Source organism: Physeter macrocephalus, chromosome 5 (assembly GCF_002837175.3).
Source record: "Physeter macrocephalus isolate SW-GA chromosome 5, ASM283717v5, whole genome shotgun sequence".
Lineage (NCBI taxonomy): Eukaryota > Metazoa > Chordata > Mammalia > Artiodactyla > Physeteridae > Physeter > Physeter macrocephalus.
In genome coordinates, this window is record NC_041218.1 from 106,222,240 (window position 1) to 106,246,802 (window position 24,563).

The window sequence follows — 24,563 nt, forward strand, 5'->3', positions numbered from 1 at the left end:
TCTCTGAGTGATTCGAGAGAGCAAGAGATTATTTTGAAGTAGGTACTGTTTACAGAACTTATTGAGGTCTTTGGCTTGTTTGTTTGGCTTAGGTGGCTTATTTTCCACATCTGGACCTGGACTTGACTTAGGTAGTAAGAGTTTGGACTTTGCGTTGAATGGGATGAGACTTTTCAAGGGGTGACTGTATCTTACAGGTGTCAGGATAGAATCACGGGCCAGTGGGAGGATTCTGGTGGACTGGCTACAAGGCGGTTCCCACGATCCTGGCTTCTTTTGTTCATGGTTTCCTGTAATCCCCTCTCCTTGAGGGGATTATAGGAAACCATGAATACAATACAGAAAGTCCAGTACATACAAACCTTCAAGTTGCGAACTTTCAAAGATGCGAACGTGCGTTCCATCAACGTCAGGCGTGAGTGAAATTGCAGCTTTCCCTCCGTCTCCTGTTGCTGAAGATCCTTCAGCTCTGCCATCTCCCACCCCCTCTCCCTCCTCAGTCTGTAACCTTTTGCCTGTTCACTCGATGCCAGCCCCTGGATGCCAGCTGTTGTACTGTACTACTGTACTTTTCAAGGTACTGTGCTATAAGATTAAAAATGTTTCCTTTATTTTTTGTGTTTGTTTGTTTTTATGTATTATTTGTGTGAAAAGTATTATAAACCTGTCACAGTACAGTCAGTAAGTCCCCTACATACAAACCTTCAAGTTGCGAACTTTCAAAGATGCAAACGTGCGTCCCATCAATGTCAGGCGTGAGTGAAATTGCAGCTGGCCCTCCGTCTCCTGTCGCTGACCATCCTTCAGCTCTACCATCTCCCACCCCCTCTCCCTCCTCAGTCTGTAACCTTTTGCCTGTTCACTCGATGCCAGCCCCTGGATGCCAGCTGTTGTACTGTACTACTGTACTTTTCAAGGTACTGTGCTATAAGATTAAAAATGTTTCCTTTATTTTTTGTGTTTGTTTGTTTTTATGTATTATTTGTGTGAAAAGTATTATAAACCTATCACAGTACAGTACTATACAGCCGACTCTGTTAGTTGGGTACCTAGGCTAAGTTTTTGGACTTACGAACAAACTGGACTTACGAACGCACTCTCGGGACGGAACTCATTCGTATGTAGGGGACTTACTGTAATTTAAAAAATGCATCTGCATAGTTGGATCCAAATATAACGAATATTGTTGAAAGACCATTCAAAAATCTGACTGTGCTTTTAATTTGAAAAGAACTATGAAAAAACTTCTGTAGATATTATAATACATGAATATCACTACACACCTAGAGAACATACGGAATGGATGCAGATACACAGAACATTGTCACATAGGGACTGCTTGAGAAATTCTGATTCCGTTGTTTCTTGTGGTAGCACTTGATTTCTGCAGCATCGTATAGTAGATGATAAACTTGGGAAATGATCAGTCACATGAAGAAAAATTATTCTGAGGGAGTAAAAAACGAAATGCACATGCACACACTGTATTCTCAGGGATGTGAGAATTCTTTCTCTTATTCACAGATGGATTGACATACTCCCCTTTAGGGGACAATAGTTTATTGTAAAACCAAGTAAAAAGGGAAAAAAAAGAAAAAACAGAGAGGAGCAAGTAAAATGATGAAAAAAATAAAAAAAGAACATTTGGATCAAATTTCAGATCCTGTTTGACAAAAGGAAATCAGTGAGCTGAATTGCAGGCGCATGAAGCCCCCTTAGGAGATTCTTCCTCACTTTCTCCCATCAGCTCCTTTCTCATGAGCAGCAAGTGGACACATTGTCCTGATGCCTGGGTTCTGCAGAGGATTTTGCAGGTGTTAGTTCCACCAAGTTAGTCATGCCCTCCTGCAAGGGCAGGGCCCAGGGAAGCCTCCCACTGTTCACAAAGAGCTTATTGCATCCCCGGCCCTGTGTCTTCCCTGCCTGTTCTTTTGTTTGTGATCTTAATATTGGTTTTGATCCGTTAAGTTGTTATTTAGGTGAAAATCCTCTGCCTTCCATTATCCACCAGCATTTAATGGTCAGATGCCCAGTAGTGGGAAGAGGAAGGTCCAGTTCCCTGTTTCAAGCCTCCCGTGGGGCAGGGCTGTGGGAGTGCCTTTCACAGCTCCCCGTGGTGTTTCAGCATAAACCGCCTTGGGTGGGGTGTGCGGCGTTCTCTGTGATTGACAGGGTCCTGGGCGTGTTCCTGGGTCCCCTGGCGCACGAGTCCGCCGCCCCCATTCTCAGGGCAGAGCCACCAGCCCTGCCTCCCCAGTCACTGATCTCCTCCCTTTAGAAGGTCACTTTCTCACGGGGTGTACCTCGGGGATGCTCCTGGGACCGGCGCATACACGAGGCTGGCAGCTCCGGCCGAAGGGAGGTGGTGCTTGCAGATCCCTGAGGCTGCTGGGGTTCCCAGTAATGGAGGGGCGGGCAGGCCACTCTTACAGCACTGAGTTGATGCATAGCCTTAGAAATTAAGGATTTCCAAGCACAATTACTATGCCGATCTTCGCAGCTAAGATATCATATCCTTAACAGTATTAAACCTTTTCGCGCTCGGAAACCAGCGATGATTTAGGAGACGTGGGGCAGTTTCCAGGACACCCATTCGAGACGGCTTCCTCTCCACTAGCAGGAGGCCGCGTGCGTGGGCGAGGTCTGCAGCCCCCGAGGGTGCCCGCGGGGCCAGAGCGTCAGGCTCCCGGAGGGGCAGGAACCGTGGCAGCTGCCGCCGTGGGCAGCACCTCTTGCTGGTGGGACCCCCTCTGCCCTCTGAACTGGGCTTGTGGCCAGAGCCGGGTCCAGGGGCCCTTCCTGGTCCCCACTGTGGGCTCCTGCACCACTTGCTGGTTTGAAAAGTTGGGGCGGAGCCCTGAGTGCTCAGTGGTCTTAGGTGACCGTGTCCTGTGTTTCCTGATTTCCCGGGAGCTCGTACCTTTCCTGATCTCTCCAACCATTAGTGGCCCCACAAGTCCCGCCTGGATGGGATGTTTCGGCTCCAGCCTTTGGGGTAGAGCTCAGACGTGGAAACACTGTCCCCAGCCAGTGGCACCGGACAGGCCCCGAGTCCAGCCAGCAGGGGCGGGGATGGGGCCGTTGCCTTGGGAAGCGTTGCCCTCCTGTCTGCCTGGAGCCGGTGAGCAGCCGGGCTCACTTCAGCCAGGACACCTTAATAGGCAGAGGACGTAGGGATGTGACACAGCCAGCCTGCAGCTGTATCAAGTACACAAACTATATTTTAAAGGAATATCGAAAAACAGGAACTTCGGCATGAAAAATAGCATCTTGGTGCCCCCCGTGAACTTGAGAATGGGCCCACCTGTAAACTCCATCCCCCTGGGAGTGCAGGGGCTCCCACAGGCGGGCCCTGAGTAACCACGGGCGTCAGAGTGGACCAGCGGGAGAGGCTGGCACTTAATTAAGCCTGGAGCACCGTCGACCGAGGGTCACAGCCGGGTCCTGTGCATCTCAAGGATCTGGGGGGTTCTGTTGTCGTGTGAATCGGGACGAAACACAGGTGGGGAGGAGCAGCTCCGGGTCGGGGGGAGCAGCTCCGGGTGGGGAGCAGCTCCGGGTCGGGGGGAGCAGCTCCGGGTGGGGAGCCGCTGCAGGTGGGGGGGAGCAGCTCCGGGTCGGGGGGAGCAGCTCCAGGTGGGGGGGAGCAGCTCCGGGTGGGGAGCAGCTCCAGGTGGGGAGGAGCAGCTCCGGGTGGGGGACAGCAGTGGGGTGCTCGGTGGGCCTTCAGGTGAAGACCTCTGCCGCCTGATGCCAGACTGTCACTGCAGTGTCCCCTGCCAGCCAGCGTAGCAGGTGGTCTGTGTGTTGTCCTCCACGCTCCTGCCTCTTCTCTTTTTCCTAAAATCTCACCTTCCTCCCTCCCAGGCCTCTCTCCCCTGGTGCTTTCAGAATCTCGCTCTTGCACAGTTTGAAGCACTAACTCCCAAGAGCTCAGCCACAGTAGGAGGGGAGGGTCCCTGTGACTTGGCAGGAGGAGCCGCTGTGAGGGGCTCAGGGGCTCGCTGCACACCTGTGGTCTGGGTGTGCAGCCGGAGGCGCCCTGGGGAGATTCTGGCATCACTGCAGAGAGCAGCTCTTTACCTGACGGGGTCGGGGAGCCATGGTGACAGCCTGCAGGAGAGCACGGGGAGGCCCCCGGGAGTCAAGGGGTGCCATAATGCACTGTCACCTAAGCTTGAGTCTCACACAGTGTCTCTGAGTGATTCGAGAGAGCAAGAGATTATTTTGAAGTAGGTACTGTTTACAGAACTTATTGAGGTCTTTGGCTTGTTTGGCTTAGGTGGCTTATTTTCAGGTAAAGAAGCTTTTCAGACTTTCGTTTAAATTCTTTTTGGGTAACGTACAGTGCTTCCAAATCATAGGCACATATTTAAAACTAGAATTTTTTCTAAATCAACGGCTCTATTTTCTTCTGTGTCTTGAAGGAGAGAAAAACTACACAGCTTGCAAGCTTCTTCCCATAGTTTAACATTTTTCTCTTGACCTTTAAGAATGACAAAGAAATTGAAATTAAGCCTCTAGGTCTGGAATATTCTTTCACTAAATGGCATTTGGGCAACTCATATTGTACAGTCTAAGCTTACATGACACGAGGTACATTTGAGTTGGCGTTGCTGGAAGTCACGTGTTCTGGCTCCTCTGTGCTATCAGACAGTGTGCGTTTTAAAGTCAACGCTAAGAACTCCACCTGGTTTCTTTCCCGTCACTACGGATCTGCAGTGCACTTGTGTGTCATCAGATGCTTTGTCCTTTGTCCCCAGCAGCTTTCTCCTGGCAGGTACATTCAGTGGTGCCACAGCACAGCGACCGGCTGGCAAGCTCCAGTTTGGGACATCCATGCATGGTCCCAAGTGGTCTCACAGGGTCACCAAAAGCATCTGTTGACACACAGGTAATTTGGAAATTAAACAGTAGTCGGAACCCTGCAGTTTTTATGTACACACATGCACACACATGTATATACAGATACATATACACATGCATGCATGCATATGTATATATACCCGTATACATGCATACACACACACATAGAGGATTACAGTAAGTCCCCTACATACAAACCTTCAAGTTGCGAACTTTCAAAGATGCGAACGTGCGTTCCATCAACGTCAGGCGTGAGTGACATTGCAGCTGGCCCTCCGTCTCCTGTCGCTGACCATCCTTCAGCTCTACCATCTCCCACCTCCTCCCCCTCCTCAGTCAGTAACTCTTCTGCCTCTTCACTCGATGCCAGCCCCTGGATGCCAGCTGTTGTGCTGTACTACTGTACTTTCCAAGGTACTGTGCTGTAAGATTAAAAATGTTTTCTTTATTTTTTGTGTTTGTTTGTTTTTATGTATTATTTGTGTGAAAAGTATTATAAACCTATCACAGTACAGTACTATACAGCCGACTCTGTTAGTTGGGTACCTAGGCTAAGTTTTTGGACTTACGAACAAACTGGACTTACGAACGCACTCTCGGGACGGAACTCATTCGTATGTAGGGGACTTACTGTAATTTAAAAAATGCATCTGCATAGTTGGATCCAAATATAACGAATATTGTTGAAAGACCATTCAAAAATCTGACTGTGCTTTTAATTTGAAAAGAACTATGAAAAAACTTCTGTAGATATTATAATACATGAATATCACTACACACCTAGAGAACATACGGAATGGATGCAGATACACAGAACATTGTCACATAGGGACTGCTTGAGAAATTCTGATTCCGTTGTTTCTTGTGGTAGCACTTGATTTCTGCAGCATCGTATAGTAGATGATAAACTTGGGAAATGATCAGTCACATGAAGAAAAATTATTCTGAGGGAGTAAAAAACGAAATGCACATGCACACACTGTATTCTCAGGGATGTGAGAATTCTTTCTCTTATTCACAGATGGATTGACATACTCCCCTTTAGGGGACAATAGTTTATTGTAAAACCAAGTAAAAAGGGAAAAAAAAGAAAAAACAGAGAGGAGCAAGTAAAATGATGAAAAAAATAAAAAAAGAACATTTGGATCAAATTTCAGATCCTGTTTGACAAAAGGAAATCAGTGAGCTGAATTGCAGGCGCATGAAGCCCCCTTAGGAGATTCTTCCTCACTTTCTCCCATCAGCTCCTTTCTCATGAGCAGCAAGTGGACACATTGTCCTGATGCCTGGGTTCTGCAGAGGATTTTGCAGGTGTTAGTTCCACCAAGTTAGTCATGCCCTCCTGCAAGGGCAGGGCCCAGGGAAGCCTCCCACTGTTCACAAAGAGCTTATTGCATCCCCGGCCCTGTGTCTTCCCTGCCTGTTCTTTTGTTTGTGATCTTAATATTGGTTTTGATCCGTTAAGTTGTTATTTAGGTGAAAATCCTCTGCCTTCCATTATCCACCAGCATTTAATGGTCAGATGCCCAGTAGTGGGAAGAGGAAGGTCCAGTTCCCTGTTTCAAGCCTCCCGTGGGGCAGGGCTGTGGGAGTGCCTTTCACAGCTCCCCGTGGTGTTTCAGCATAAACCGCCTTGGGTGGGGTGTGCGGCGTTCTCTGTGATTGACAGGGTCCTGGGCGTGTTCCTGGGTCCCCTGGCGCACGAGTCCGCCGCCCCCATTCTCAGGGCAGAGCCACCAGCCCTGCCTCCCCAGTCACTGATCTCCTCCCTTTAGAAGGTCACTTTCTCACGGGGTGTACCTCGGGGATGCTCCTGGGACCGGCGCATACACGAGGCTGGCAGCTCCGGCCGAAGGGAGGTGGTGCTTGCAGATCCCTGAGGCTGCTGGGGTTCCCAGTAATGGAGGGGCGGGCAGGCCACTCTTACAGCACTGAGTTGATGCATAGCCTTAGAAATTAAGGATTTCCAAGCACAATTACTATGCCGATCTTCGCAGCTAAGATATCATATCCTTAACAGTATTAAACCTTTTCGCGCTCGGAAACCAGCGATGATTTAGGAGACGTGGGGCAGTTTCCAGGACACCCATTCGAGACGGCTTCCTCTCCACTAGCAGGAGGCCGCGTGCGTGGGCGAGGTCTGCAGCCCCCGAGGGTGCCCGCGGGGCCAGAGCGTCAGGCTCCCGGAGGGGCAGGAACCGTGGCAGCTGCCGCCGTGGGCAGCACCTCTTGCTGGTGGGACCCTCTCTGCCCTCTGAGCTGGGCTTGTGGCCAGAGCCGGGTCCAGGGGCCCTTCCTGGTCCCCACTGTGGGCTCCTGCACCACTTGCTGGTTTGAAAAGTTGGGGCGGAGCCCTGAGTGCTCAGTGGTCTTAGGTGACCGTGTCCTGTGTTTCCTGATTTCCCGGGAGCTCGTACCTTTCCTGATCTCTCCAACCATTAGTGGCCCCAAAAGTCCCGCCTGGATGGGATGTTTCGGCTCCAGCCTTTGGGGTAGAGCTCAGACGTGGAAACACTGTCCCCAGCCAGTGGCACCGGACAGGCCCCGAGTCCAGCCAGCAGGGGTGGGGATGGGGCCGTTGCCTTGGGAAGCGTTGCCCTCCTGTCTGCCTGGAGCCGGTGAGCAGCCGGGCTCACTTCAGCCAGGACACCTTAATAGGCAGAGGACGTAGGGATGTGACACAGCCAGCCTGCAGCTGTATCAAGTACACAAACTATATTTTAAAGGAATATCGAAAAACAGGAACTTCGGCATGAAAAATAGCATCTTGGTGCCCCCCGTGAACTTGAGAATGGGCCCACCTGTAAACTCCATCCCCCTGGGAGTGCAGGGGCTCCCACAGGCGGGCCCTGAGTAACCACGGGCGTCAGAGTGGACCAGCGGGAGAGGCTGGCACTTAATTAAGCCTGGAGCACCGTCGACCGAGGGTCACAGCCGGGTCCTGTGCATCTCAAGGATCTGGGGGGTTCTGTTGTCGTGTGAATCGGGACGAAACACCTCAGGGAGAAGCAGGAACCCTTGCTCGGGCTGTTCGCTGCTCTGGGTTTGTTCCTGGTCAGATGAGAAGGGCGTGACGGCCGCCCTGTCGCGTGACGGCCGCGTCCAGCTGCTGACATCTGCGCAGACGGGGGCCGGGGAGAAGCAGCCGCCTTGCCTTCAGCCTTGGGGCTCAGAGCGGCCTTTGCAGGCTGATCCTTGTCCATCTCTGTCTCTGTGTCTGTCACCTCTGAAAGGCACCACATGACACCCTTTCCCCACTAAAATACCCAGCTGGCAGGGAGGCTGCTGATGGGGCAGATCCAGACGTCAGGGTGTTTGCTGTGGGCGGCTTTCAGCGCTCCGGTCTCCGTGACGTGGGCTGCGCCGGGAGGTGAGGGGCTGCAGGGGGCGGTGAGGCGAGGTGCTGACGCCTCCTGGGGCCCCCGGCCGGGCGCTGGGTCTCCAGCCCCACCTCACCCCTCACGTTTCCGCTGAGGACTCTTGTGTCTGCTGCACGGCCCCGGAAGTCAGATACGCTGCTTTTTTCAGTTGAAGTGTAGTTGATTTACAGTGTTGGGTTAATTTCTGCTGTACAGCAAAGCGACTCAGTTATACACGTATATACAACCTTTTTTCTATTCTTTTCCATTATGGTTGATCACAGGCTACTGAGTAGAGCTCCCTGTGCTCTACAGAAGGACCTGGTTGTTTATCCATCCTATATATCGTCGTTTGCACCTGCTAATCCCAAACGCCCGATCCTTCCCTCTCCCTCCCCCCCTCCCCCTTTGGTACCACAAGTCTGATCTCTGTGTCTGTGAGTCTGTTTCTATTTCATAGATAGGTTCACTTGTGCCATGTTTTAGATTCCACATATAAGCGATATTATATGGTATTTGTTTTTCTCTTTCTGACTTCACTCAGTATGATAATCTCTGGTTGCATCCATGTTCATTATTTCATTCTTTTTTACGGCTGAGTAGTATTCCATTGTATATATATTTGTGTATCGCATCTTCTTTATCCATTCCTCTGTTGATGGACATTTAGGTTGCTTCCATGTCCTGGCTGTTGTGAATAGTGCTGCTAGGAACATAGGGGTGCATGGATCTTTTTGAATTAGAGTTTTATACAGGTATATGCCCAGGAGTGGGATGGCCATCATCAAAAAGTCTACAAAATATGCTTTTTTTTTTGAGTTGTTTGAGTTTTAAGTATCTTTCGTGGGGAGTATGGTGGCAGCATAGATGCTGGCCTTAGTTCCGGAAATCAGAAAACTACAAATACCCTTTGAGGAACGTCTTCCTCTTCCATTTGTACAAAAGGTCCTTTTGGATGAAAAGTCACATGGCAGTTTTACTTAAGGCCATTGTGACCATATGACATGTGTAGCGGGTGATGTGATCGTTTAATACTATTGCCTGAGGTCATTTGAAAATATGTGTCTTTAGAATCATAGAGAAAATGAGAACTGGACAGAAAGCTTTGAACTGAGGTCGTCCCGGTGGCCTTTTGGAAGCTGTGAGCACAGGTCCCGGGCCTTCACTGGGAGGCCTGGCCGACAGCTCTGGCATCTCTGAGGAGCTCGGTCCTGGTCCCACCACTGGCCGCAGCGGGTGCAGCGGCCTTGGTTTCCACCTGTAGGCCTCCCAGGCCTCATGAGGTCAGCGGAGTGACCTGGGGCAGAGGAGCACCTCCTGTCGGGACCGCTGACGGTCCATACGCGCTGCTGTACGCGGCTCTACCAGGGTAGCTAGGCCTGGGAAGAGAGGAGCCTGCCTGGGGTGCAGCGTCCGGGGGCCCCACCGAGCCGGTGGCTCCCGCTGGGAGGGCCCCGTGCTCCTGAAACTCGACATCTGCCTTGTCCTCACTTAGGTCCACCCCGCTCTTTTCTTTCTCCTTATTTTACCTGGTAACAAATTTTAATTCTGTAAACCAACCATCAGCAGGTTATTGGGTCCTAGTTGTTTTTTCCCCCCTAACTACAGAAATGTTTTCTCTGAATAAAAATCTCAAGGAAAGTCATGGGTTTGTTTTAAATGAATGACGTTGCGCTAACCCCTGTCTTGGCAGCAGACATGGCCATGTAGCCGTGCTCAGGCTGCCCCGGGCCTTCTCCTCTGTCCTGGGGGGGGGACATCAGGCAGGGCGTACGGTTCCTGAATTGCTTGGCAGTTCCCGCCTCATCCGGGGACCAGTGGGCCTGCCCGTGGCTCACTGGTGGTGCCAGGTCTGGCCCTTCCTGAGGTGCCTGAGCTTTCTGTTCGTCGTGGGGAGGAAATTCAGGCTTTAACTATGTCTCTACCGAGGACAGCCTGTGCTCGTGTGCTCTGTGTGCCAGCGGGGCCCGGCTCAGACCAGTGGCCTGGTGACCGTGCCCTTCGTGGAGAGCAGTTCTGCCACGTTCTGAGATGGCTTTGACTCAGGAACGCTTTCACCCCAGCCCTCCTCCTTCCTGGGAGACAAGACCCCCTGGGGATCCGCGCTGGCCGCGTGAAAAGGGAGTGGGAGCTGGGAAGGGCCGACGGGGCCGCTTGTGTCAGTCTCGTGGCATCTCCTGCTCCGCCGTTTGGGCCTCCGTTCACCCGGCGAAGCTGCCCTGGGCTCGTTCGCTCCTGTCACTTATCCCCTTGTTGAGCGTGGTTGGTTCCCTGCCGCCCGGTCAGCAGGCTGTGCGGAGCCACGTGAGGGCGCCAGGCCACGTGCCTCTCATGCCCCACGGGCTCCGCGTGGAGCCAGGGCGCTCAGACTGGGAGGGAAACGCCGCCCCAGCGGGAGGCCGCTGCTGAGCCAGGCACCGAAGTGTGTGTGTCCGTGCACGCTCCCCCAGAGTGCTGTGCGATGCGTGTGTCCTTCCCGGCGGCACAGTCCCGCTGGGAGAACAGCTCCGGGGCGCGCGTGATTAGCGTGGGCTCCAGCGTACGGCCGGCCGTGGGGACGGGCTGCCTGCTGGTAGCCCGCTCCCTCCCGTGTTACACCCTAACACCCTCTCAGGCAGCTGAGTTTCACGAAATCAAAGCCGTCCTGCTTCTACCCCCCCCCCCCACACCCGCTCGTGCGTCGTCCTTGCTCAGAGCCTTCCCCCTGTTCTGTGTCTTGGGACATTTTCCCAGTCATTAGAGCCCCTGTTCTTTCCGAGAGTTGACATTTGTTAATTTCAAGGCGAAATCGTCTGCGAAGAGTCTTTTGTTGATGCCAAATTGAGAAGAAGTATATGAAAGTGAGGACTGACCTGAGCTCCTCATACTCTGTGTCCTAGGACCTCCTATGCGTTTGAGGTAACACATTAAAGAGAGGTTTCGATTCACTTTTGGTTCTTGACCTCGTCTTTGCTCACGATGTTTGAAGAGGAACAGGAGAGTCAAGCAGATTTTGTCATTGGTTGTGAGGCTGCCTTGACGGTTCTGCCTGTTTATCTCACACAATACTTTTCCTCTGCAGAGAGGTGCTTGGAAGACCATGAGCTGGTGGTCCAGGTAGACGGCACCATGGCAAGCGAGAGTAAATTTTTATTCCGGAAGAATTATGCAAAATACGAGTTTTTCAAAAATCCCACGGTGAGTCTTATCTCTTTGAGTCTGGGGTTTGGAACTCTTGAAATCCTGCCGTTTATACTTGAGTTTCATAGTAGCAGGTCACAAAATAACTGACCTGTAGCGGGTGGCAGTTGGGTTTGAGAATCTGAGTTGCTAGTTAACTAAGCAATCCTGGCTTGAAACTCCCTCTCTGACGCTTAACTAAATGCCTCTCTTCTGGCCGGAGGTCACCATCCCCTTCTCGCGGTAGCTGGAGTGGGAGAGGGGCTTAGTCTCTAAATGGAGAGAGAGAGGTGGGGTGGGCTTCTTCAGTTATTTTGAAGGTTCTTAGTTCAGTTGGAGTAACTTAGTCAAATACTCAGCAAAATAAAAACTCATTATTCTCTGCAAATAGCGAGTATTACTTTGGGATTATTGGGGGAAGAATCAGTAGAGAAGTCAAAATCCAGGTGGGTTGAGCTACTCGCCTTGATTTTTCTTTCCTTTCCTATTTTGTGCGGGGTGGGGCCCTCGCCTTGTGGGATGTCAGGATGGGGAGCCTCGTACCTGCCGTGGTCTGAGCGCCAGTCCTCACTCCGAGACACAGCAGCAGCAACTGGGGGAGAAGTCCCAGCGCCAGCTTCTAGTTCTGCTAGTTTAGCTGCTTTTGTATTGAAGGGAAGAAATCTGGTAGCTACTTTTGGGTGATGCACCAGAAAAGGCCTCTTCCCGTCTCTGCGCGCATCTCCTAGCTTCAGGGGTTCTTTATCTCGTGCCAGCATCTGGGTCCCTGGGTTAGGACACGCGGCAGCCCCCTGCCTTGGTGCAGCCTTGAAGGGAAAATGTAGCCTTTGGAAGTCAGTGTTTCCATTGTGTGATAAAGGAACAAAAGGGACTGTCATTTTAAATACAAATTGTACATCATTTTACCTGGAGGAAAGTTTTCGGTACTGGCGTACCTGTAAGTATGCTTTTCCCCCACTCTTAAGCTAACCTCTGACATCTTTGTTTTTCCATGACCTAGAATTTCTTCCCAGAACAGATGGTTACCTGGTGCCAGCAGTCAAACGGCAGTCAGACCCAGCTTTTGCAGGTACTGGGCAAGAAGAGGCTTCTGCTGGAGTCTCTGCGTAGAAGCTCTCAGGCTGCCCTGGGGGCCTGGTAGAAACTTGGAGCAGTTGCGTTCTTACTCGTGTACGAGCCTTGGCCTCTCGTGGAATTTAGAGTAGCCAGAAATAAGTGTTTACCTGGGAAAGCTGCATGTAGCCAGGCTCCTTCAAAGCAAAACAAGCACTTAGAAACAGGATACACTGACTTAGAGGCCATCGGAGCGGGAGGGCCGGGTGGAGGAGCCGCAGGTCCTGTGTTCTCTGCAAAGCGCGCCCCCTGTCTCCGAGCCCAACTCCCTGGAAATCTCTGCGAAAATACTGGGTCCACCTGGTAGTAAAAAATGATTGGGTTGCCATAAAAATCTTGTACAAGGAACGTCTTACACTCGAAAAACAAGCACACCTGTCTTCACTGTCTCCTTGCTTCCTGAAGTCTGTTCCAAGTAAACCTGGCCTTCCCCTCCCCTCCCCGCGGCGGAGGGGGCCATCAGGTGCCTCTCCACGCTTACTGCTGCCTCACGCTCTCCCAGGAAGTCGGGATAGTCCTCTGCGCCCCTAAAGACGTGTCTCTTAACAGCACGTTAAGTAGTAAGGGAATAAACCATTCACTAAGGCAACCAGCACTCTCCAGGTGGCACTGAATATCAGAGAAAGTACTAGAATGTAGTTCCTACAGAATTCTGCCCTGAGCCCTCCTTTTCCTGCTCGCTTTCTGCCTCTGGAAGCTGAAAGCCTCTGTGCTGTGTCCTGGGCCCTCCAACCAGAGCATCTGTCTGCCCTGGGTGAGAGTTGTCAGACTAAGTTATCGTGGCCTGTGCACGAGAGGGTGAAGTGGTTTCCTGCTTTTTAGTTGCCTGATCCGAGACGGTTTGATGCTTGGGGAGCGTGCACGGTGATGTCTTGAGGTGCCAGAAGCACTGCCCGGGGGCACCAGGGCCTGCCCAGTTGGCCCATACCGTCTGCAGGAGGAGCTGTGTCCCTCTCAGTCAGTGTAGGGGACCCACCAGGGTCACCCCAGATCTGGTTCCTGACCTCTCTTCCCTGAAGAAAGAGGTGTGGCTGGCGGGAGGGCTTAGCGGGAGAGCAGGCTGTCACCAGGGTGCTCATTCCAGGAGGTGGACAGGCAGCGCATCCACCGCTTTCGCTGGAGGTCACGCGGTCAGAGCGACGGCCAGATGCTTACTCCCGGCCCACCCGCCGCTAATCAGTGCTCCTGGCCCTCTGTCACCCCAGCTCCCAGGATCAGACTGGGATTTTTATGGGAGACCAGAATAAAGGGCAGGATGCTTAAACACACTGTCCATTAGGAGATCTATGACTTCGTGTTTCTTGTCAGGGTTAGAAAAGTCCATTTGTCTGTGTACGTTTAAACACTTAATTATGTTTTAGGCCACCCCAATGTAGATGGGAATTTTAAGACTTTCGAAAGGAAAAGTATCACTTGAAAACACTCAGTTTAACCCAAAAGGAGTATTTTAGTAATTCGTAAAATGTGCCAGTGTCAGCAACGCTGATAATACGTCCGCTTCCATAGTTTCATGTCAGCATTATCTGACCTTTAAAATTTCCTCTTCAACAGAATTTTTTAAACGCCAGTAGTTGTCCTGAGATTCAAGGGTTTTTGCACGTGAAGGAGCTGGGAAGGAAGTCGTGGAAGAAGCTGTACGTGTGTTTGCGGCGATCCGGCCTCTACTGTTCCACAAAGGGAGCTTCAAAGGTGAGTTTTAAAGCCATGACTGCCGGTCGCACCAGGCTGGGAGGGTTCCGAGTGAGCGTGGGCTTCACTTTAAATTGCACCCTGGGCTCCGCCCAGCTCGTGACTTACTAAGCTGATTGTGTAGCAGCTAAACTCAGATTTCCTGGTGCACAGCCCTACCTGGGAAACCAGGTGATGACACAGACCTAGGGATCCCGGGGCTGTGTCACTCCCCCACCCCCAAGCTGGCCAGCCCGGACCCCTTCTGTGGGCTGGGAGCAGAGCCTCCTGCCGGCCTGAGTCCCTTGACATCGGCAGGCGGACGCGCAACCACTGCGCCACCAGGGAAGCCCCAAAGGTGAGTTTTAAAGCCATGACTGCCGGTCGCACCAGGCTGGGAGGGTTCCGAGTGAGCGTGGGCTTCACTTTAAATTGCACCCTGGGCTCCGCCCAGCTCGTGACTTACTAAGCTGATTGTGTAGCAGCTAAACTCAGATTTCCTGGTGCACAGCCCTACCTGGGAAACCAGGTGATGACACAGACCTAGGGATCCCGGGGCTGTGTCACTCCCCCACCCCCAAGCTGGCCAGCCCGGACCCCTTCTGTGGGCTGGGAGCAGAGCCTCCTGCCGGCCTGAGTCCCTTGAAAGATGCTTAGTTTCTATAATTTGGAAGTGGGCGTCCAAGCTAGCCGCGGGATATCTGATTATTGCCACCCTAATGGCAGTCTAATTCATGTTATTGTAGGTATTTCGTGGAGTAAATTGCGGTTTTGTGTGTATCCCCAGTGGGACGAGGAGGTGAGGGACGGAAGACGGCCGCCCGACTCCAAGGACAGTTGGGGTGTTGCGGGCTGGCCTTGCCAGGGTCTCCTTTGGTGTCTTTGCACCTCTGACCTACTCTTTCCTGTAACGTCCGAGGACGCCTGCCGTGGGAACGTACCCAGCTGACCTTGGCCTTGCTTTTACACCCGAGAGCTGCGGTCTCTTCTGTTCTCGAAGGAAAGAGGAGGGAGGAGCTGGGGACCCCAGGGGAAAGTGCGGAGCCAGCATCAGGCCACAGTCCTGCTGTTCTGGGAAGTCAGGAGAGAAGCGGGGTGGCCTTCGGAGAGGGGACATGGCCTCTGGGGAGGAGGGACGTGGTCACCGGGGAGGGGCATGGCCGCGGGAGAGAAGGGGCATGGCCGGCCGCCCTTCCCTCTGCAGACGGGGTCTTCATCAGATGCAGTGGGGAGGAGGGTAACTTCCTGATTTCCCAGCTCTGATGTGTGGCTTACGCATCAGCCTCATCAATGCTGACGTGTGTAGCCTAGAGCAGGAAACAGACGCGGGATGGGGAGTCCAGGAGGAGGATGGGACAATTGCGGACGCATCTGGACTCCGACCACGCAGCATAGCGAAGCGGGTGTGGGCCCTGCGTTTGAGTGTGTGCTCCTAACCTTGACCTTAGTTTCCAGATCTTCTGGTTTTCACTTTATGGGGCTTTGATTTGGCAGAGTGTCAAATAACATTGTAACCGTTTTCTGTCTGAGAACCGGGAGGGTGGGGTTATTTTGGCAGCGGCTGCAGGATGTGGTTTTAATTTTGCACTTATTCTACGTGATGGGTATACTCTGTAGACTGTCAAGAGGGGAGAGGTGTTGAGAGCACGCACAGACTGCCCTCTCTTGACGGGGGCGTGAAACACTGGCTCTTGGCTGTGCTGAGAAGTTCTCCCCCGTAAGTCTGACCACCTTCCTGCAGGAGCCCAGACACTTGCAGCTGCTGGCCGACCTGGAGGATAGCCGCATCTTCTCCCTGCTGGCCGGCAGGAAGCAGTATGGTGCCCCCACGGACTACGGCTTCTGCATAAAGGTACCCCATCCGCAGGCCTTCCGAGACGCCCAGACAGCGTCCCCCTGGCCGCTTTGGAATTAAACCAGGGACCTCCTTTCTTGGGCGCTGTTTTTTGTTTGTTGGTTGGTTTTTAACAGAAATGTAGTTTCACACTAGATTTATTCACTCATATAAAAATATTTCTTGTGTGCTTATGGCGTGTCCGTCCGTGAGTAGCTCAGATGCTCAGAGAGAAGCAGAGTCCGTGATGGACAGTGCCCGTCGACGGGCCCAGTGGCTTAGGGACCGCCAGCCTGTCGCTGGGTGGCCTCCAGGGTACTGAGTGAGCTGACACCTTCTGTCGTCCCTTTCGTCCCCAGGACGTTAGACTAAGGGTGACCACAGCTCTGCCCTCTCTCTCTGCACCCGCGTGAGGACACAAACTCGCACATACGCTCCCATGTGCGCTCGTGCGTGTGCATGGACACACCTGCACACGCCTGTGTGAACAAACACATGCACACATGTAGACATACGTGTGCATGCCTGTGCGTGCACGCGCACGCGCACATGCACGCACACGCACACGCACGCACACGCACACACACGCACACACACGCTTTTCGGCGAAGCTGTGGTGGTGCCGGTCACCGCGCTAGGAGATACTTTCTGAGTACCCGCCGCGCACGAGACCCTCTACCGGGGCTTCTACGTCCGTCGTCTTCCTGGGTCTTCGCAGGTGCTCACAGGGTGGGAACTGACCCGGCCCCATTGCCCACATCGGGTAGCCAGGGAGCGAGCCCGAGACCCCAGCCAGGCTACCTTGTGAGCCCGAGGAGGAGACAGGACACCAGGAGCCCATTCCATCCGAAAATGCCGTCTTCTGCTTCACTTGGTGAAGCCCCTTTGGTTCCAAGTAATACGAACTGACTTCCAACCAGCTGAAGGCCCAGGTGCATGGGAGGCTGGTGGGCAGTGGCCTCGGGAGGGGCTGGAGCCGTCGGGGCCCCCTTCCCCCGGCCCGCATGCCAGGTATCGCGGCCGCTGCCTCGCCCGCAGCGTCAGCGGACTCGCGCTGTCGTTCCGGCGCCCCTCCCCCTCCAGAGTCCCGAGGCAGAGAGCTGGGCCAGTGTCCACCCCAGCGCGGCCCCTCGGGCCTGCGGTCAGAGGGTTCCTGTGGACATCCCGCCGAGCTTATGCCTGCAGGCTTTCGTCTGTCACAGCCCAGCCCTGCCTCTGGGCGGGACCACCTGCCCCCGCTGCTTGCCCTCATCCGGTCCCCTGCTCTGGGGCGACATTGGTCTCACCCCCTGGGCCTTTCCACGGGTCCGTCCTTGGGGCCACTCAGGTGCCCCAGAAGCCCTGAGCCCCGGGGGCTTCTCCCCACGCCGGCTCACCCAGCAGGCCCTTCCCACGGCTGCGTCCTCGGTCTTCCTGGGAGGCGACTGAAGACGCCTCCTTCTGAGACCCCGGAGCAGGTCCCCCTCCCAGGAATCAGCCTTCTCCGCCCGGAGCTCGATGCCCCGTCAGCCACCCCCGCCGTGCGGTTTCTTTCCTGTTTGTGTCCCCCACGACCTCCCGCGGGAGGACGGCTGACCACTCAGCTAAGTACGAAGTGGCCACAGCCGCCCGGGGCTGGTCCGTCCGTGCCCGGCAGAGCACGAGTGATGCTCGGCAGGCCCTGCCCTGCCTAACGGGAGGTGTGTTCCCGGTTCCCTGTGACGCCCACGGGGTCTTCCTTCGTCTCCTTTAGCCAAACAGAGTCAGGAACGAGGCCAAGGAGCTGCGGTTGCTCTGTGCCGAGGACGAGCAGAGCCGGACGTGCTGGATGACGGCCTTCAGGCTCCTCAAGGTGGGTCCCCTGCGGTCGCAGCGTGCGTGCGTCAGGCCTGCGGTCGCAGCGTGCGTCAGCGCACCCCTCTCCGTGGACAGTGCCTGTCACCCTCCCACGTTCCGTCACCAGCTCTAGGAATCAAGGGTCCTCACACATTTTTTCAGAGTCTCAGAAGCTCCCCACAGAGCCTTAACGTTAGAGGAACCGGAGCCAGTTCCCATCCTCGGCGCTGTTGGCACTTGGGGCCAGGCAATGGGCCGTCCTGTGCTTTGCGGGACATTTAGCGGCCCCCTGGTCTCTCCCCGAGACGCCAGTAGCACCCCGAGCAGCTGAGACAACCCCAGATGTCTCCAGATGTCACCAAGTGTACCCTGGGTGTGGGGCGGGGCTTGAGAACCAACAGGAAGGAAAAGGTCAAGGCGAGGGAGTTGGGTTGGGGAGGGTGCACGAAGGTCACCAGGGGGTTAATGGTTTTCCTGATGGAGCACCAAACTCCCGAATTCTCAAAAAGCCAGGGCCGTGGGGGAAACATAACGAACCACATGGCTCACCGTAGAGTCTCAAGGGAAATGGTGTCTCCTGACAATAGTTCTGAAAGAAATGTCTCGCACGGACCCTCACGTGGGCTCGCACCCGGCGGTGGTTTCACAGAAATTGCCAAGATGACTTCATGCGCCCTTTAGTACGAGCTCAGCGCACAGCGGGCGCGTCGCACTTGAATGTCCCACAAAATGTTCCTTTGCACATACACACGCCGTGCGTCTGGAATTCCTTAGGCACATAAAGTCCTCGAGAGTTACGGGTTAGTTGCCAAGACGAACTTGGCCAAAGCCAAGGGGCCTGAGGGGCAGTGTGTTTGTTCAGCTGCGGCCACCACATGCAGTGGTCTGGGTGTCTGTTTACAAAAGCCCTCAGCCCTCACTGAGGGTCCAGCGGGTCCAAGGTTCTCGGCAGAGTCACTTAGATCAAGAGACAGTGGGAGGCGGAGCTGGGAATAACTCCTTGGAGATGCCACGGGCTCCCTGGAGAGGCAACCCGTGTTCCCCTCTCCCAGAACCTTCCTTTGTTTCATTTATCTTGTCACCGGTAAAACACAAAAAGGTGTACACGGGACTTCCCTGGTGGTGCAGTGGCTAAGAATCCGCCTGCCAATGCAGGGGACACGGGTTCGAGCCCTGGTCCGGGAAGATCCCACATGCCGTGGAGCAACTAAGCCCGTGCGCCACAGCTACTGAGCCTGGGCTCTAGAGCCCGCGAGCCACAACTACTGAGCCCACGAGCCACAACTACTGAAGCCCGTGCGCCTAGGGCCTGTGCTCCGCAACAAGAGAAGCCACCGCAACGAGAAGCCCGCGCACTGCAGCGACACTCGCCGCGACTGGAGAAAAGCCTGTGTGAATCAACAAAGACCCAACACAGCCAAATTAATTAATTAATCTTTAAAAAATGGTGTACATTTGAATGTTACTGCTCTGTGATAGAAGAAGAAATGCCCTGTTGCTGAAAGATACCGTATGTCGTCGGCTGCGCCCTGACAAGCTGGTGTTAAATCCAAGCGCCCCTCAACAGGGGGCTGGTTCCCTGGCTTACGGGACGTGCACACAGAGGAGCCCCCTGCGGCTGGAAAGGAACAGCTCCTCCCTGGATCCCATTGTGGGAAATTTTCCAGGCTGTGTTATTAACAATTAACAAGCAAAGTGCAGAATGTTGTATAAAGAGGTCAGTGCATTGGTGGGGAGAGAATGGAAACGCGTGTTTAGATTCACTGGCATGTATGTAAACACGATACTGCAGGGGAACACAGAGGCCGCTCCCGGGAGCCTGGAGGCTGCGGTGTAGATGGGGCAGACGTGGAGGGAGACCTGCAAGGTTTTATATATTTGTGTGCTTTCTTTTCGTTTTTTCTTTTGCTCTGCAAAAATACCTATTTTGGAAAAAACAAAAAGGAGATGAGAAAGGAACTGGTACTAACGCGTCGTGTTCCGTGGGTGACACATGGCGACGTGGCAGCACCTCTGATGCCGTCTCACAAGGGCAGAGGGCGGGGAGGCGCCATCGTAATGTGACTAGGTGACCGGGCGCTGGAAGGAAGCGGGCCGAGCTCCCAGTGGCAGCGATGCCTGGCTGTTAGTAGTGCTAACGTTGCGTGCCCTGTATATGCTGACACGACGTGACGGACGTTTTGGAGCGTCCGCTGCGGGCCAGGCAGCGCCTCACATCTCTGACCTCATTTGCTGCTCATGGCAGCTCTGTACGTACACGTACGACCGGTACAGGTGACGGTCCTGAAGCCCGTGGCGCTGTGCTCCACGTGGCCACTGGCGTGTGGCAGAGTCAGCCCCGGGACCCCGATGTTTTGGCCCCAGAACTCCATCGCTAACCAGCGCGCTTGCTGCCCCCCCGAGAGCCTCCGGGAAAGCTGCACATCCATCCAGTTCCAGCCGTGGTCCCGTCGTCCTGGCTGCCTTGCCCTGAGCGAGCAGCTGACTGCACATCCCACAGCGCCGTCCTGTGTGAGGGCGGGGCCTGGCTGGTCACGCCCTGGGGCCTCCTGCCTCTACCAAGTGGCCAGCACCAGCATCTGAAATGAGGGACCCTTAGCAACATCTGGGTCTCCTCCCTCCCTGCCCCCCAGCCGCCCCTGGCTCCAGTCACCTTGCTCTGGGGGGAAGCGTAATTAGAAGACCAGGTTCTGTGTGATGGCCCCTGCCCTGCACCCACACGTCGCCTCCAGAACGGCGTGTCCTTTGCTCCGGGGACTTGGAAGCAGTGGGGAACCTTCTCAAAAGCCTCCTGTTTCCCTGGCTCTGCTGCGTCACGAGCTTCTTGGGGTGTGAGCACCGGCTCGGTCAGTGGCCTGTCTTCTCCTCCACGGGGCGACCGGTCTGCAGGCTGCAGGGACCCGGCCGGGAGAGACCCCCTCTACATGTTCTCGTGCCTGGGCGGCGTCCTGCTTGGCTCCCCCCAGGTCCCCAGGGCTGGGACGGCCTAGCGCTCGGAACAGAAGAGACGCTCAGAAGATTTGAGTTGAATGAAAGGGGCAGCCTACCCAAACTCCCGTGTCTGCGTTGGCCTCCCCCCCCCTTTTGAAACCGTTTCTCCCCCTTGCCTGCCCGATGTCATGGGCAGGGCTGAGTCAGCCCGAGACGGCCCCCCTGCCAGGTTGGAGGAGTCGGCAGAGGCGGGCCTTGGCCTGGGGACCTGCACCGTCTCCAGAGGCCGGTTCTCGGGCCTCCGGGGGGGCCTTGCTGCCACAGACCAAGGAAACGTTGGGTTGCCTCCTTTCGTGGTTGATGTGAAGATCTTGTCTGTAGTGAGTGATGAGAGGTCCCTCCCCCAGCTTTAACCCTCCGACAGCCTTGCCCCCTAACAGTGGGTCGGATGTGCCATGCCCCCGTGTGGAGGACACATCGGAGACCTCGGGGCCTGAAGCTGAAGTGTAAAGCTCTGCCCTCCCACTGTCTCCCACTCTGGCCAGGAAGCAGGTCTGTGGTGGCTGATATTGGGCAATTTGGACGGTATTGAAATCCCAGGGCTTTTTTGAGAGGAAGGCCTTCTTTTGAATTAACCTAGACCTTCCTGTGCCTTTAAGTACCAACACTGGTATACTTTCTTTAAAAAAAATTATAGCTCGAGCCTCCAGAGGAGAGAACTGGCTGATACCTGCTTTTGTTCCTCTACCTGCTATTCCATTGTTTCCTAAATGTTTTCATAAAGACTACAGGAGCGTCACAAGGAGTACGAAAACGGTGTTAGTTACCTACCGTCTCCTTCCCACCCCCTCCACCTTCTAGATGTTTCTTAAGCTGCCCTAGAGATTCTTCCCCAAGAACGAGGTCTTGCTTCATCAGTACAGGTTTCTGTAGGGAACTCCCTGGTGGCCCAGTGGTTAGAACTCAGCGCTTTCACTGCCGGGGCCCTGGTTCAATTCCTGGTTGAGGAACTAAGATCCTGCGAGCCGCCCAAGCGCAGCCCAGAAAAATAAATACAATTTTTTAAAAAGTCTAAGCCTCTTAAAGAGGCTTTAAAAACACACACACACACACACACAGGATTCTGAAATGAATTACTTGACACGGAGAATACAGTTACAGTGGATGTTGGGCACGACAGCAGCCGAGGCGCCTCAGCCCTGGCACACAGGCGTTGTGGAGTCTGGAGCCAAGAGGAGGCTTCCAGCGCCCAGAAGCAGCGCAAACACGGAACGGCTCGCCGGGGGGCGCGGGGGCGTGCTGACCAGGTGTACGGAGCAGAGGCAAAGCATCCCGGCTCTGGTGGCAACACCGTGATGTTTGCTGCCTGCTCGCACCTGCCCGGAGGGAGCTTCACGTCACCCCGTTTAATCATCATGAGAACCTAGGGGGAGGCGCGGCCCTCGCAGTACAGGTGCAGAGAGAGCACCTGGAGACGGGCCAGCTGAGACTCCATGCCCCCGCCCGGGGGTGGGCTTCTTAAGAAGCCCAGGTAGAACTTGGGAAATGGCTCCGGTGTGTTCCGCCCTCCCGTCTGATGGTGCCACCTGCCTTCCCGCTCGCAGCCAAACTCATGGCCTCTCTGGATCCCAGAGTCCAGACCCGTGGTCCCTAAAAGCCAGTCCTCTGACTACTGAGAAGTTGGGGAGACGCCTTCTCCAGTGCATATAGCAAAACAAAACAGATACGGACAGTGCGGTCAGCTTCCCATGAAGCTATAACTGTGCTCGTGGTAACAGGTTTATTCTTTCATCCGAGACTGTGTCCTTTGTACTTAGTTAACCTTGAAATAAACGTTACAAAAGTCTGATGGTCTGATCTACCATCCTATCACCAATATTGTATAAAGTATTGCTGATTAAAAAAATTGTTGATATGGTGGCAGATCAGTGGTTAATTTTTGGTGTGTGTGTGTGCTGTCTTGGCAAATTAGTTGCCAAGCCTTAAGACAGTGACAGATTTTTTCCCCCAAATTTGATTGCTTTGTGAAATCTGAAAGAATGAAAGTCCCTGAGACACACCTTCCCTCTGACCCTCCTCGCTGCAAGGTGATCTCTCAAGTCTAGTGGTTCCCAAATTTTATTTTTATGTAGCAGAACCCTTTCCCCGCCCAGGCAAAATTTTGGATAATTCCTCAGTGTGTGAAATAGACAAAAAGACTGAATTACATGGCATCTCAGGTTATTGGTAAATGGCAAAAAAAAAATCCAATCTCAGCAGCTCTAACAGCATAGACAGATCCAGCTCAGACATGGCAGGTGGCGTGGCCCCGTCATGACCTCAGCCGGGGGACGGAAGGCAGAGCCAGGGAGGGGGGTCTCCCATCCACAGAAGTGACACATGTCACTCCCGCTCACAGGCTCAGGTCCAGACTGCTCGCCTGGTCTGCCCCAGCCCCAGGCCCCAGGGAGAGAAAGCCCACCGCTTGACTCAAAAGCAGAGTCAGAAGCTCCTGGCAGGCAGGTCAGTTACTAGCACAGCGTGCAGTTTCATTGTTTGTTCAGAAACAGCGGCTGTTCTCAGCATCCCGGAAGCGCATCTCACCTCTGAAGCCGTTTAGAGACCCGCCTGCCCCATCCCTTTCTGTCTCCCACCCACCCGCTGTGCCGCGTGGTGTGTGAGCGACCCCCGGCCACCCTGGGTGAACTGCAAGCACAGACACCTGTCTTTTCTACCCCGACAGAAACAAGGGGGAATTACAATATTTGGAGAGTAGAAATGAAGGCACGTAAAACCCAGTCATTTTTAAAATGGGAAAAGTGAAGACATGCTATGCATATCCACCTACTATTGTATTTTAAATCAAGATGAAATGGACATTCTTTGCAAAAACAGAAAAACCTTAAAGTTGACTGAAAAACCCAGAAGAGGAAATTGAGCTACATTTTTTTAAAAAATGAGTTTCTCTAAGCTTTGAGGAATATTCAAGCTCAGTGCTGTGTAAACTGTAACAGAACCAGGACTAATAACATATGCTGAGGTTTTGGTCACCTTCACACTTCAGGGGTTGTGCTGTCCTTTCGAATCCTGGTCGGACGTGGCATCTTAAGTAGACACTGCAATTTGTTCTTTTTTTTTTTTTTTAACATTTTTTCTGGAGTATAATTGCTTTACAATGGTGTGTTCGTTTCTGCTTTATTACAAAGTGAATCAGTTATACATATACATATGTTCCCATAGCTCTTCCCTCTTGCGTCTCCCTCCCTCCCACCCTCCCTATCCCACCCCTCTAGGTGGTCACAAAGCACCGAGCTGATCTCCCTGTGCTATGCGGCTGCTTCCCACTAGCTATCTGTTTTACGTTTGGTGGTGTATATATGTCCATGCCACTCTCTCACTTCGTCCCAGCTTACCCTTCCCCCACCCCACGTCCTCAAGTCCATTCTCTATGTCTGCGTCTTTATTCCGTCCTGCCCCTAGGTTCTTCAGACCCAATTTTTTTTCTTTTTTTTTAGATTCCATATATATGTGTTAGCATACGGTATTTGTTTTTCTCTTTTTGACTTACTTCACTCTGTATGAGAGACTCTAGGTCCCTCCACCTCACTACAAATAACTCAATTTTTTTACTTTTTATGGGTGAGTAATATTCTACTGTATATATGTGCCACATCTACTTTACCCATTCATCTGTCGATGGACACTTATGTAGCTTCCATGCCCTGGCTATTGTAAATAGAGCTGCAATGAACATTTTGGTACATGTCTCTTTTTAAATTATGGTTTTCTCAGGGTATATGCCCAGTAGTGGGATTGCGGGGTCGTATGGTAGTGCTATT

At 53.4% G+C, this 24,563-nt stretch overlaps 1 protein-coding gene across 1 annotated transcript in view; it reads left to right on the plus strand.

Annotated features, from left to right (window-relative positions):
- Positions 1–5,228: 5,228 nt before the first annotated feature.
- LOC102993174 (growth factor receptor-bound protein 10) overlaps positions 5,229–24,563 on the plus strand; it is a 42,146-nt gene continuing 22,811 nt past the window's right edge. The window contains exons 1-6 of the mRNA XM_028490286.2: positions 5,229–5,280; positions 11,287–11,402; positions 12,385–12,453; positions 14,049–14,186; positions 15,907–16,017; positions 17,732–17,830. Coding sequence (XP_028346087.2) covers positions 5,244–5,280; positions 11,287–11,402; positions 12,385–12,453; positions 14,049–14,186; positions 15,907–16,017; positions 17,732–17,830 — 570 coding nt within the window. The 5' untranslated portion in view covers positions 5,229–5,243. The remainder of the gene's footprint in view (positions 5,281–11,286; positions 11,403–12,384; positions 12,454–14,048; positions 14,187–15,906; positions 16,018–17,731; positions 17,831–24,563) is intronic.